At 38.3% G+C, this 13,515-nt stretch overlaps 2 protein-coding genes across 2 annotated transcripts in view; one reads left to right on the forward strand and one right to left on the reverse strand.

Moving 5' to 3' along the window:
* The window catches only part of LOC140950232 (T-complex protein 1 subunit theta-like), a 295,708-nt gene that overhangs the window by 44,899 nt on the left and 237,294 nt on the right, over window positions 1-13,515 (forward strand). The window lies entirely within an intron of this gene.
* The window catches only part of LOC140950110 (uncharacterized), a 154,273-nt gene that overhangs the window by 16,002 nt on the left and 124,756 nt on the right, over window positions 1-13,515 (reverse strand). Inside the window, exons 4-6 of the mRNA XM_073399288.1 lie at window positions 3,784-3,891; window positions 1,840-1,920; window positions 1,248-1,349 (exon numbers count right to left, since the gene is read on the reverse strand). Of these exons, the coding sequence (XP_073255389.1) occupies window positions 1,248-1,349; window positions 1,840-1,920; window positions 3,784-3,891 (291 nt within the window). The remainder of the gene's footprint in view (window positions 1-1,247; window positions 1,350-1,839; window positions 1,921-3,783; window positions 3,892-13,515) is intronic.

Genomic DNA, 13,515 nt, shown 5'->3' on the forward strand with positions numbered 1-13,515 from the left:
AAATTTAGTTCGAGTTAGCGAGTCATCTGAGTAAAAATGACTGACAAGTGGGGAGAAATCCAAGGGAAATGGGAATTAAGGTTGATTTCCACTGACGCCTTTTTGGCTACGCACGTTAACGCACGTAAATTTTAATCAGACGTAAATAAAATAGAGGCAAGATAATGAGTGCTGAGCTTAAACGAGAAGTTGAGCGAAGTTCAATTTTACGCGCACGAGCGACCTTTCATGTATTGTCTCTATTTTATTTACGAACGTAAATTTTACGCACGTATGCACGTAAAAATTACGCGACACTGGAAATCAACCCTTAGTTCGAGTTGTCGGGGTTCTACTGTAGTTGTTCTTATCTCTTACCATATTCTAATTCTAATTGTATAATCTGCAAAGGGTGTATCCCATCACGGCTCAGTTATTCTGATGACATTCCTGTTTGATTCATCAGGAAAAGTTTTTGAAGAATACTTCTGGAGTAAAATAACACTGATCGACATTTATTAACCGGTATCTACCTTTGCAATAGCCAGTACATTCTATATTATGTTATATAATGATCTTTGTAAACATAAATCAAAATCCAATAATACAGTCGAAGCTCTCCTTGCGACCACTCTCGAAAGCGACCAGCTCTAGTTACGACCACCTTTGTGAAACCACGTTTGAACTGCGACTTACACTTTGTAATGAAAAGCTCTCGTTAAGCGACCAATCCCATAAGCGACCGCGACCACTTTTGGAATCATGTACTTAACTGGACTTTTCCTTTGTTTTTTAGCTCTCGTAAGCGACCACTCAGCGGCCACGTGACTCAGAGTCTTATTCATATAAATCAACACTTAAATGAAACTACACAGTGCGCTAATGATCTAAAAAATTGGACGTAAAGTTTAGCTGTGTCTTTATCAGGTATAAAAGACACTCATTAAACATCAATTTCTTTCGTTTTTTTCTTTATGAATTATTAATGATTTTCTGAAGCTCTCGTAAGGGACTACACCGTATTGTTTACAATGCGGTCGCTTACGAGAGCTCATTCCCGACCAGCTCTAATTACGACCACTTTTTCGAATTTCTCAGGTGGTCGCGTAACTGAGAGCTGCAACTGTGTGTTCCATTGCGGACTTTCGCCAATTTCCCCGTATGGCTCTTTTTGTTTTTTTCTAAATACAACCCGATTAAAACGGCCAAGTGATTGACGCAGACACTGTTTATAGTCCTTAAGTGCAGAACTTATGTGCAGATCTTACATGTTCCTTGATCATTGCTTTCTTGTCCCGCTGATGTCAAGGCATCTAACTTTTCTCTAATGGCTGTTATTTCACCTTTAATCTCCTCAAATTTTCCTCTGTCTGGGGATAAAAATTTTTAGCAAACTTCCGTTAGTTAAAAAATACTAAGTATTGAAATAGGTAATGGGTGGCGTGGTTGCCTAATGGTTAGTGTGAACTCTGGATCGAGAGTTCCAGGCTCAAGCCCTGAGGCAGTCACTGTGTTGCATTCAATGTGCCTCATTCCACATAAGTGTATACATGGGTACCAGGGAATTTAATGCTACGGGTAAACATGCCTTGGACTAGCATCCCATCCATGGGGTGGCAGAAAAAATTCCTCGCCGTGTCAATGAATACCGGGACAAGCCGGATGGCCAAGTTTGGCTCGAACGCACGGGATTAAAACTTGGGACCTTTTGTACCTGTAATCTCACGATTATGGGAATTTTCCTAGCAAATCGCAAAGCCTGTTACTCTCTTCAAATTTTTCTGTCAAAAGAAGTAAATTCACTCAAAATCTCCATTGCTTGAAATACTACAATACTAATACTACCTATAGGCAAATTACCTTCATTTGCTGAAGTTCTCAATTTCTCGCCCATCCTTCCTAGTTCGCTTTTGATGTCTTCGAGGTCATCTCTGATTTTTTCTGGGGAAGACATTCATTGTAAGTCGAATAGTACAATTATAACTAGACTGCAAAGAAGTCGGTTTTTTCTCAAAATCGGTAAAGCGTAGTGTGCGCGCGAGCCTTTTTCAGAGCCTCGCTCCAGACCTTATGTTTCCGCGCACTTGAATACGCAAAAATACGGACTGTTTTGCAGTCTAAATTATAACAAGAAAAAAGTATTGAGAAAGATTATTATCTCTTCAGCAAAAAGAAAAACGTTCAGTGTCTTTTTAATTGTGTCATGCAGTAAATGAAATGAATTTTATGACTCAATATTTGTATTACAGTAGAGATTGGCAAGTAGCAGCCTCCGTTACTTTCGGAATTAGCAGGCCAGAGGGGCCGCAACCTTTGGGAGGCCGTAACTTTCAGATAACCGTTACTTTCGGATGGCTAAAATGTGACATTAATTAAATAAACAAATTGACCACAACTGCGCAAAAAGCATAATGTAGCTTTCATCCTCAGTGAATTCTCCCTGCTCCGTAACTTTAATTTCTCGACGTTCAGGATCATGTAAGAATATTCTTGCCTTAGTCCCACCAGAGACAAAAGGTAAGGTCCAGCCTATTGACGTTTAGCCTGTTCGCAGACCCTCCATTTTCTCTTTAGAGATCACTGAGCGCGCTTATGCAATTAAAAACCGCTGGTTCTTTTGACAAAATGGCCGGAGGGCAAACTTGGCAAGAAATCTCTCCGGCGTCGATGAAAGGATACCATTACTGATCACTATTCACTCGTTTCTCAAATGTGGTATTGCCGTCCCAACGACTGGGGCACGGTATAATGAAATTAACATTAGTATCAAATGGTCACTACAGTGACAATGAGGACCTAATACGGTTCTATGACGAAAGCGACGAAGAATGATAAATGTAAACCTACACATGTCGAAGAACAATGAACCCTAGATACTTTATGGCAACTTCGTTTGAAAAAACTTTTATCTGTACATTGAAATGTTAGTTCTTGTTCAAATTATAACAATAAAGCTTGTTTGATTTTAGGCACTGACGGATGGTACAGTGAATGAAGGCATATTGCTTCATAAAGGCCAAGAAAAGAGGAAAACTCTATGATATCAACAGATGAAAGGAATATGTCCATATACTTTTAGGGGCCGACAGATAAGAGAAACATTGTTTTTCTCCCTTGAAAGGATATTCGATAAGTGTAATGTGTTTTTTTTGTTTTGTTTTTTTTTTTTTTTTCATCAGAACCTTATTGGCAGGGTGCAAAGAAATTCATTTTTACAGCTTGCCATTCGGGCAAGCTGAAGCTAGCATTTACTAGCCCAGATGTCATTTCAACTAGCCCCAAAAGCTTTTCGTCGAGCAGAATTGATTTCACACTTCTTCTGTTATTCGAATTCCTCAAAGAACATCACTTGCCTGTCGGGCAAGTTAAAAACAGATTTCACTAGCCCGATAGCAAAATCCACTAGCCCCGGGCTATCGGACACTACTTTCTTTGCACGCTGATTGGACAACACTTTTGTTATTTCTCTTGTCTCTCACTCAGTCAGTTGCAATGTTGTGACTTGGTTGCTACAGGAATGAGGCCTTGAGTCAATTTTGCTCTTCGTAAACTAACTGGACACCTGTTTGTTACATGGAAAAAACGAAAAAAAGGAAAGGAAAGTGTACTGGTCAGAAGAGAATAAAAAGTAATAAACAGTTTGGAATACCGGGAAGAAAACAGTGAGCCGATCCGCATAGGCTGAAAGCAGCTTGATATAAAATTGTTTGTAAAATGCGCAGGTTAGAATGTGACACAGCTTCTATAAGGTACAGCCAAGGTGGCTTCTTGTCTTTTTATAACAAAGTTTATAAGTAAACATACCTTTTTCTTGGTTTGCTTCCTCTACCGGATCTGCTGTCAAACGTTCTAGTTTGTCCCTGATTTTTCTCTCACTTTCGAGGATCTGATCATTCATGTTCTTTAGCTGTTCTGTGTAATATCAACATTAAATATCCATTCACCACTTTTGCATTGCCCATAATGTATCTTGTTTGCCCCCCTCCAAATTCTGCATACGCTTGGGCTTTAATTTGTCTTCAAACGGCTGTAACACCCAGGAGAAATTGGGAAAAAATTGTTACACAAACCAGAGCGCAAACAAAGTGTATTATGGGCAATACAAAAGTTGCGAATAAACCCTGTAGATACATGCCATAGGGGGATATGTAAGAGTATCTTTTCTGCTCATCAGGCAAGTAGTGACAATAACACCGCAAAGGTTCGAGAGTTTCTTATCATGGGTGTGATAATGGGAGTGGGCACTTGATCTTTAAGTGGAGGAGGAGAAGGCGTGCGCGGTTACTCGGGAAATGCCACGTAACAAAAATAATAAAAAAAAATAGAACCAATACAACAGAAACAACATCAGACTTAAAATCCATCAGAATAAAAATAAGATTAAAAATGAAAGTTCAAGGAAAACTTGACTCGTTGGCTTGGGGATAAGTAATGTATACGAAACGCAAACATTTTTAATTGAACGTCACAGTACACGTTCTTGAGTTATATTTGCATTATGATAAAAGGTAAATTTTGAGGTTCAATTTTATCCTTGTTCAAAATTTAGTGTTTCAAAATACTACTTTTTGTTTTAGTTCCAGTTTTTGTGTATGGTAATGTACATGTACGATACTGAGCTTAAAACAAAGAAAATGTAAATTGATCACGCTAAATGAGAACATGTTTTTTCACTGTAGGGGGAGATGAAGAGTTAAGAAGTCGACCATACTGATTGTAATAACGACTGAGAGTCCCCCCACCCCCACCCCCACCCCAACGGACCGAGTCACCTTAACGAAGGTCTCTTAAAGTGGTTGAGCACAGTTTTGTGGGCGGTCAGCGGTAACTCGTGTGACGGCGTGCGTTTCAAATAAGACACACAAACATGGCGGCAAAAAAGCAGTGGTACACAGAAGAGGATTTCTCAAAATCTACTTATTAAAATTTTGTGGTATTTGGCAGAATTTTTACTTTTAACGTATTTTAAATAATAAGAACTTTAAAATGAAGGTTGAACAGACAATTTTGTGACAAGTTTAATAATTACAGAACAATTACATTATTGAATATCTAAAAACCTGTCTGTTAAAATTTGGTCAAATAAGTTTCAAATGGTAATGATTAACTATAGTAAGCTGTGTGCAAGTTTATAGGAAAATCTAATGAGCGAATTTTATGTAAACTAAGCAAAAGTGAAATTTTAAGGTTGTATTCAATCGTTCATGTTGCCATGGAAACTACGAAAACGACAAATTTTCCCTGTAAATCAAAATCTTTCATCAGTATATTTTTCACTTGCCAAGTTTCAGCTTGTGAGCTGCAACCTTTCTCTCGCCATGATTTGGCAAATGAATACACTCACAAACTGCCAAAACTGTGTTCAGCCTTCTTAATTTTACTAGGGAATTGATTATTAAACCCTTTTAATGGCCAACATACCTTCAAGTTTGTCTCGTGAGTTATCGTTGTCTTTCTTCAAATCCTTTAACAATCCTTAAATTAAAAAAAATAGGTAGAATAAGAAGTCAGCTACTACAAGTGGAGCAAACACAGTTTAAGTTGCTCTTTACCAAATGTTCGAGAACTTTAAACACCTTAACTCTGCACACTGTTATGGGGGTCTAAATAACAAAATCTGATTTGATCTCCAAACATTGAAAGTGATTTTGGTGAGTACTACGGTTTGTCTTGTCTGGTTATTTCGGTTCAGGAATTAAAACTTGCCTCAAAGTCTCAGACTTATAAAGAAGGTCTCGGCATCTCTGATCACAACCCCTTCCTGATATAATGAGTTGAACATGTTGGGAAAAGAGACTGCACTACTTGCAAAGGTCAAAATTATTGGTAATGTATTGCAGATTTAGATCCCTTTTTTAGTTGCCTAATTTTTCAGGGGACTACTCTAAACAGCCACGATTAATAGCAAAACCTATTAACTATAAACTGTAAATGAACCCTCAAAAGGGTACCATTTTAATAATAATTTAATGGTCAGATGACATAAAATTTTGTTGAGCTCATAAAACTCCGCATCAAGCCGTGTCTACAATTAAAAAAAGTTGATGGCACCCCCATTGTTCCTGGCAGAAGGTGGCTTCAGTCCTCCATGAATTGAAAGGCATGGGCTACCTGGTAGCTTTTGACTACTTTTCAAGGTATGTGAAAGTGGCAGGCATGGAAAAAACAACAAAGTCAACTGACATCATCAGGACACTGAGGGCCATATTTGCAACAAAGTAGCAAATCGAGAACCCCCAAAAAGTGTGATCTGAACAGTGCTTTCAGTTTGAATTTGCCAGGTTTGCCAAGTAATAACTAAAGGATTTAAACACACCAGGCAAAGAGCCCTGCCTTTGAACCCAACAGATCCTGGCACAGAAGTGTACATCAAGGACCTGCTGAGCCTGGATGTCTCATAGTAAAAGCTGCAGAGAAACCTCACTTGTATGAGGTGAAGAGACCCAACGGCACTACAGTCAACTCTCTCCAAGACGGACACCTCTGGGACCGGCGCTAAGTGTCCATCTTAGAGAGATGTCCGTCTTACAAAGAGTCAAAGAAAGGGAATAAGCAAAGGCAGGGACCAACTCTAGGTGTCCATTTTACAGAGGTGTCCGTTAAGAGAGAGTCGACTGTATAAGAAGAAGAAACTGTGCACACCTAGCTAACACCATTGTAAAGCAGAAACAGCACCAACCTACACCACAGAAGACCAAGACTTCGGCAACCATCACAACTGACATTGCTAAGGCGGATCATTATACCTTTCTGGGAAACTACCCACATACTCCTCCCCTAAGGCAGCATTAACACTTGCTTCTCATTCAGGGCAAAATGTTGGCTTAGGGGTGTGGTAAGTCGCCAGTTTCCCAGAAATGTATAATGATCGGCTAATGCTAAGGTAAATCTTCCAGCACTATACCCATAAAAAAAAAATTTCTGTTGGGTAGAGAATTTTAAAGGTGACACAATACTATGCTTATTGCATAGTTACATTTGCCATCATTTTTTTTTCAGAGAATACTCATGTATGGAGCTCTACATACATTTGGAACTTCATGGTAATGGCTTATTTTGTGTTAACTTTATTAGGGTTTCGGAGTTACAATACTGCATGTAAATTTATCAGGTCACTTCCATATATACTAACTCTCCCGCATTATCTGGGAGTCTCCTGGATATGGCACCAATCTCCCGCTCTCCCGTACGGGTCACCATATCTCCCGGATAAAATCATCTTTTGAGCTTTTCTGTGCCTTAGTTTGAGATTCAGCCCATTTTTAGCTCAAAACTTGAATTTTTCTCATTCATAGTACTGTTTCTGGGGCATTTGTGCACGCATTTAGTCACAGACAAAGATTATTTCTGGAAAATGATGATTGCAAATTTTGATAGTATGCACCTCATGTAAGACTTCTTATAATGTCTTAAGGTGACTCGACCCAGTTTTTTTTAGGGGGTACCATCCTACTTTGAAGCTCTCTGGTATCCCCACCTTTACTTTTATCGTAAGTATAACACATAGAATGGATAACATATAGATCAATCTACAATATAAGATAAAATTTTTGGCGATCGGAGTAAATGTCACGTGGTTATAATGCCACGCCCCTTTAAGGTCTGAGTCGAAAATCTGCTGTTGCCAGCATTTTTTCGTGAAAATCTCTCGGCTACACATGGTGCGCATTAGTGCCTTGCGCTGAACAGAGTTTCACCAAAATCGCAAAGACCCAATTCGAGAAATTCAGCGGTTTCCAAATTTAGGTCATAATTTATGCGAAAATGATAAGCAAACTTTACACGGATTATATCTCATAAACTATGAGATTCATCTCTGTATTTTGGGCATCCTTATAACAGATGGGTCCTTGTAAGTCAGCAAAACGCTTTAGGGCCTTGTAAATGCGCGCGATTTCGAACAAAGCAAACATATAGAAATTATATTTTTCGCTATTTGTTGACGTTTGTCAGCGTTTAAGAGTCAATCTCACGAAAAAAGCATTTTCTTAAAAATTCGTAGTTTTTTTTCCTTCAAATTTTTTCAGGGCCACAATTGATTAACTAACTACCCGGACTCTGAATTTCATGGTCATTGAAAAACTGTGACATTACCTTCTATAAGCCCAAACTTGAGTAAACATCGAAGATTTTTAGCGTTTTGGCTGAGTTTGTGCTTTGGGAGTTGTCTATTGTTTCTAGTCTGTCATTATACAGCATTCTTGTTCAGCACGCGTGCAATGACCGCGCTTGGCTGACTTCCGAATATGATAATTTTGGTACAGTGAGACAGGCCATCGCATGATACATAGAGGTTTAACTCACAATTTTTAATCAATTCTAGTGCTTCTTGTGCCTTTGCAAAAAAATCAAGAAGTGCTACACACTAAATCTACTTACTATTAAAAAAATATCATCATTTTTTCATAGGTTTAATGCAAGCCAATAATTAAACCAACTCGTGACGGGAATCCCTTCTATTTTCTCATACTAAATTATCATATCTCGGTGAGCATTCCGAAGTCAGCCAAGCGCGGTCATTGCACGCGTGCTGAACAAGAATGCTGTATAATGACAGACTAGAAACAATAGACAACTCCCAAAGCACAAACTCAGCCAAAACGCTAAAAATCTTCAATGTCTACTCAAGTTTGGGCTTATAGAAGATAATGTCACAGTTTTTCAATGACCATGAAATTCAGAGTCCGGGTAGTTAGTTAATCAATTGTGGCCCTGAAAAAAATTGAAGGAAAAAAAACTACGAATTTTTAAGAAAATGCTTTTTTCGTGAGATTGACTCTTAAACGCTGACAAACGTCAACAAATAGCGAAAAATATAATTTCTATATGTTTGCTTTGTTCGAAATCGCGCGCATTTACAAGGCCCTAAATTGTTTTGCTGACTTGCAAGGACCCATCTGTTATAAGGATGTCCAAAATACAGAGATAAATCTTATAGTTTATTAGATATAATCCGTGTAAAGTTTGCTTATCATTTTCGCATAAATTATGACCTAAATTTGGAAACCGCTGAATTTCTCGAATTGGGTCTTTTCGATTTTGGTGAAACTCTGTTCAGCGCAAGGCACTAATGCGCACTATATGTAGCCGAGAGATTTTTCCGAAAAAATGCCGGCAACAGCAGATTTTCGACTCAGACCTCAAAGGGGCGTGGCATTATAACCACGTGACATTTACTCCGATCGCCAAAAATTTTATGTTATTGTAGATTGATCTATGTTATCCATTCTATGTGTTATACTTACGATAAAAGTAAAGGTGGGGATACCAGAGAGCTTCAAAGTAGGTTGGTACCCTCCCAAAAAAACTGGGTCGAGTCACCTTAAGTCATTCCCATAGAGTACCAAAGTGATGACGTCATAAAAATGAAATTTGTGAAATTATGGGATTTGTTAAGATATTCTGAAAGAACAACGTCCAAGACTCCTACTCGCTAAAAATTTGCAATTCGGGGCAAATTGGCTCTGAGATATTAGCCCAGTGATGCTGTGACGATTCCATACAAATCCTTCAAAAATTGGCTTGGTTCATAAGATTAGGAACCAGGTAAGATTTAGAAGGATTTGTATGGAGTCATTGGAGCATAACTGGGCTAATATCTCAGAGACAATCTGCCCCAAATTGCTAATTTTTGGCGAGTAGGCGTCTTAGACGTTGTTCTTTTAGAATATCTTAACAAATCCCATAATTTCACAAATTTCATTTTCTATGATGTCACACTTCGGTACTCTATTGGGAGCTGGGTCAACTTGTCGGGGGGGGGGGGGTCCAATGAAATTCCGGGGGGAGTGATAAAAAGAGAGTCTCCAGATTGTAGATCTCCAGAGGTTGGCATCTCTGCATTTCATCCATTGAATAGCAGTTGATATCCTGACTTAGAGTAGCCATTATCAGAGCGCACAAAAAACACTATCCACTGTTTAAGCATATACTAAAATGGTTTGCAGTATCTCACAAAATTTTAATTGAGTCTTGACTTCTTGGCATTTAGAATAAATTATGCAGTCTGAGAATCTTGAACTCACTTATGATTTTGACCATCTTGGACTCTCAAATTTTGAAAATTCAGGTATTGAAGTCTTTTGTAAAACTCTCAAGGAGCTATTGAAGTTTATATACAGTTACATTTATTTATTTAAATAAATTTTATTTAATAAACTCTTTCGATCGGTGGATGGTTTCGCATTGTGGTTTTACGCGGTACACCACACAGAACGTACACAAGGACGTAATGGGCAAAATACTGGTGGCAGGGAAGTTCTGAAATCTAGGGGTAAGGGGACCAGGATATCTAGAGACTAGCTAGCCCTCATGGAAGAAATGAAGGAATGCAATATCTTGTCAAAATACAATATCATATGCACGATTAATATTTATTTTATAGGTAGATATATATGTCGAGATGGGTTCATCAGAAATAAATAGTCTGCTGGATATACAATGTGGTCGTGCAAAATACAGGGATTAAGTAAACTTAAAGATTAAATAAAAGAGCAAAACAAAGGTTCCGGTCAAAAGGGTGGGAAAGAAAGTTACTGTTGTGAATGAACCAAAACCCTTCAAGAGAAATGGCTGGGAATTAAAGGACAGTATATTGGCATAACGAGGAGCACATGTGCATGATGAGCATGTGATAATATGAATTGGTTTCTTAATTCTCCAAATATCGCAATAATAAGTTACAGTGCTAAGGATACATTGTAATAATTACAATGTATCCTTCTCCTTTGGCAAAAAGCATTGTAACTTATTATCGCGATATTTCTAGAATTAAGATACCAATTAAATTCATATTATCACATGCTCATCATGCACATGTGCTCCTCCTTATGCCAATTATATTGACTCCTTTAATTCCCAGCCCGTGAAGTACTGAACCACAAGTTACTGTTCATTTTTTTTTCTTGGTACTTTGGACTAGCTACCGTTAGTATCTACAGTCACTTGCTACAAAAGCTTATATTCAAATGTTGAACATTTTGTGACAAATTGAGATATATATGATATTTGTTACTTGTATATCAATATGTGTGCATTCATAGGGCATAATCTCAGGCTAATTAACATCTGTTTATGCTACCATAAACCTGAACTATAAATTATTATTTTATTACTTCGGCGGAGCGCGAAGCAAAGGATTCGCGACGCTCAGGAATGTATCAAAGTTGCAATTTTTTGACAAGATTGGGCAAGCAAAGTCTGTAGGTTTTCGGCTCTATTCGGCTATTTGACGAAGTGAGAGCCGAATTAGTTCGAGATATCTGAGATCACTTCGATTTCTTTGATTTATTCTGTAAGTTTTTCGAGGAAGACAGAATTACTATTTTGGCCTTCCCGGGGTTTGAACCGACTCACCTATGTGACCCGTCAGATCAGAGGAGACTCTAAGTTGAGGGATTAGCCGATTGCGCTACTGCGACCCAAGGTAGTTTGGGCTATGAAAAATTGTTATGAAATGATGCACTAGTTTCGGGACAAGATTGGGCGTGCAAGTTCGTGACTTTTCGGCTTGTTTCAACTATTTCACGAAATGAGATCGGACTACTTCGTGATATCTTGAGATCACTTCGAGTTTAGTCTTTAATTACTCGAGGAATAAATAGAGGATATTTCGTGGCCGCGCAGAGACACGAAATTTCTCCCCGAGTGTTGAAAAACATGTCACGAGTGAGCCCTCCTTTCGAACTGTTTTATGATGAATTTAAAGTTACAAAAAGCTGCACAAAGACATTTTGTCTTTGTTGAGTGTTACGTAGTAAAATTGCTTTCATGCGTTGCGTGACTTTCTCGAACGTTCTCTAAGTTTTTGAATTAGCCATGAATAATTAATTAGGGCATGTTTACATTTCAGCATGAGTCAGCAGATTTGCATCAGTTACTGAAATCATAAAATATGTCGAAAAGCTACTACTATTCGCCTGTTTAATATTTCCTAGAACCTTATGTCAAACGGTATACAAGTTCCAAGCGAGTTATTTTGACGAACTAAGTTTTTTCCCACGAGCTGGACTGCTGTGTTTAGTCAAGTGTGACGAAGGTCGATTTTCAGGTTCTGTGTTTACAAGTTCGCGGAAGCCGTAAGATATCTTAAGTTCAAGTGAGAGTTTGTTATTATTGGTAGAGGCTTTTTAGTTTTACTCAAAGTTCAAGTCAAGTTTGTGTTGGTGGATGCTGTGTCTTAAAGCTCTGTAAAGGCTACGTTCCTTTGGTGTTAAACTTCCTTGTGTTAATCCGTCATCCCTGCGTGCTGATAGTCAGTGAATAATTATCCTCAAAACATTCGAACTCGTGACTTTGAGTTTTAGCCAATTCCATGCTCAACGTAATTGACTCCTTACCCATGCCTTACATATCTTTAATCAGTACATGAGACTGCTATGCTGTTTTTGAAGCCTGATGTGACTAAGAAAAATAGAGAATTGTTTTTTTAGAAGGATTTGTATGGAGTCATCAGAGCATAACTGGGCTAATATCGCGGAGACAATTTGTCCTGAAATGCTAGTTTTTGGCAAGTAGGCCTCTTGGATGTTGCTCTTTTCAGACTATCCTGACAAATCCCATAATTTCACACCTTACTCTTACCATATTTGATTTCTTACTATTCCTCCGCATTTACAATTAATTAGTTCCACAACCACGACGCCGAAGTGTACGCTAGCTCCGTAGCGTCTTGTAGTTATTAAGATCGAGTGATTTTCTGTAAAATTCGAACTTCGGCCTAACACGGTACCTCACCGATTTGGCTGATTTTTGACATGTAGTCTTAGAATGGTGTTCTTAATACTGAATGCATATTCTAAGGTTCGAATTCTCTTTGGTTTCAAAGATACAGGAATAACAGTTTGGATGAGGCCTCGAGGGGCTGCCATGTTGGTGAACTCAGAAAGAGGTTTACAACTAGGTATACCTATCGATAGAGTGCCAACGGGCAAATCATGCGTATTTTTGCATAGGAATGGATTCCTTTTTTCGAACATTTGACAGTTTCTTGGTCCCTTCCTGTTGAAAGGATTATTTTCTCGAAACAGGTGCTATGCAAGTATAAAGGTTCAGAGAAGAGTCAGTCCTCAGACTCCTGTGGCTTTACGAACCTGCTATATAAAAGTTTGAAGTGTCATGAGGCATACTTTTTTGAAAGAATAAAACAACTTGCAGAGAAAGCGATCGGTAATATTTAGAGGGAAATATAAAAAATGATCGTTTCTCTTACCACTACAAAATTAGTGTCGGTTCGGTTTCACTTTGTAGAAAAATATTTGTGCAGTTTAATCATTTAAACCTCCTCTGAAATTTCCCGAGGCTTTTTGTCGAGTTCCCGATTGAATTTTAGAATGATTCGCTGCGCTGCTTGAAATGTTTTCAAGGACATGCGATGTACGGCACGTCGGTATTTTGTTTTCACTTTATTATAAACTCGGCCACGTTTCGGAAAAAAATAGCGTTGTTTTCTCATCCTTTGTCGTTCGCTTTAGGCTTGTAATTCTTTTTTATTCTTATTTTTCCATTTACTGGTTAGATTTTTTCCCCAACATCTGA

The sequence above is a fragment of the Porites lutea genome, chromosome 1 (genome assembly GCF_958299795.1).
Source record: "Porites lutea chromosome 1, jaPorLute2.1, whole genome shotgun sequence".
In the NCBI taxonomy this organism is placed as follows: domain Eukaryota; kingdom Metazoa; phylum Cnidaria; class Anthozoa; order Scleractinia; family Poritidae; genus Porites; species Porites lutea.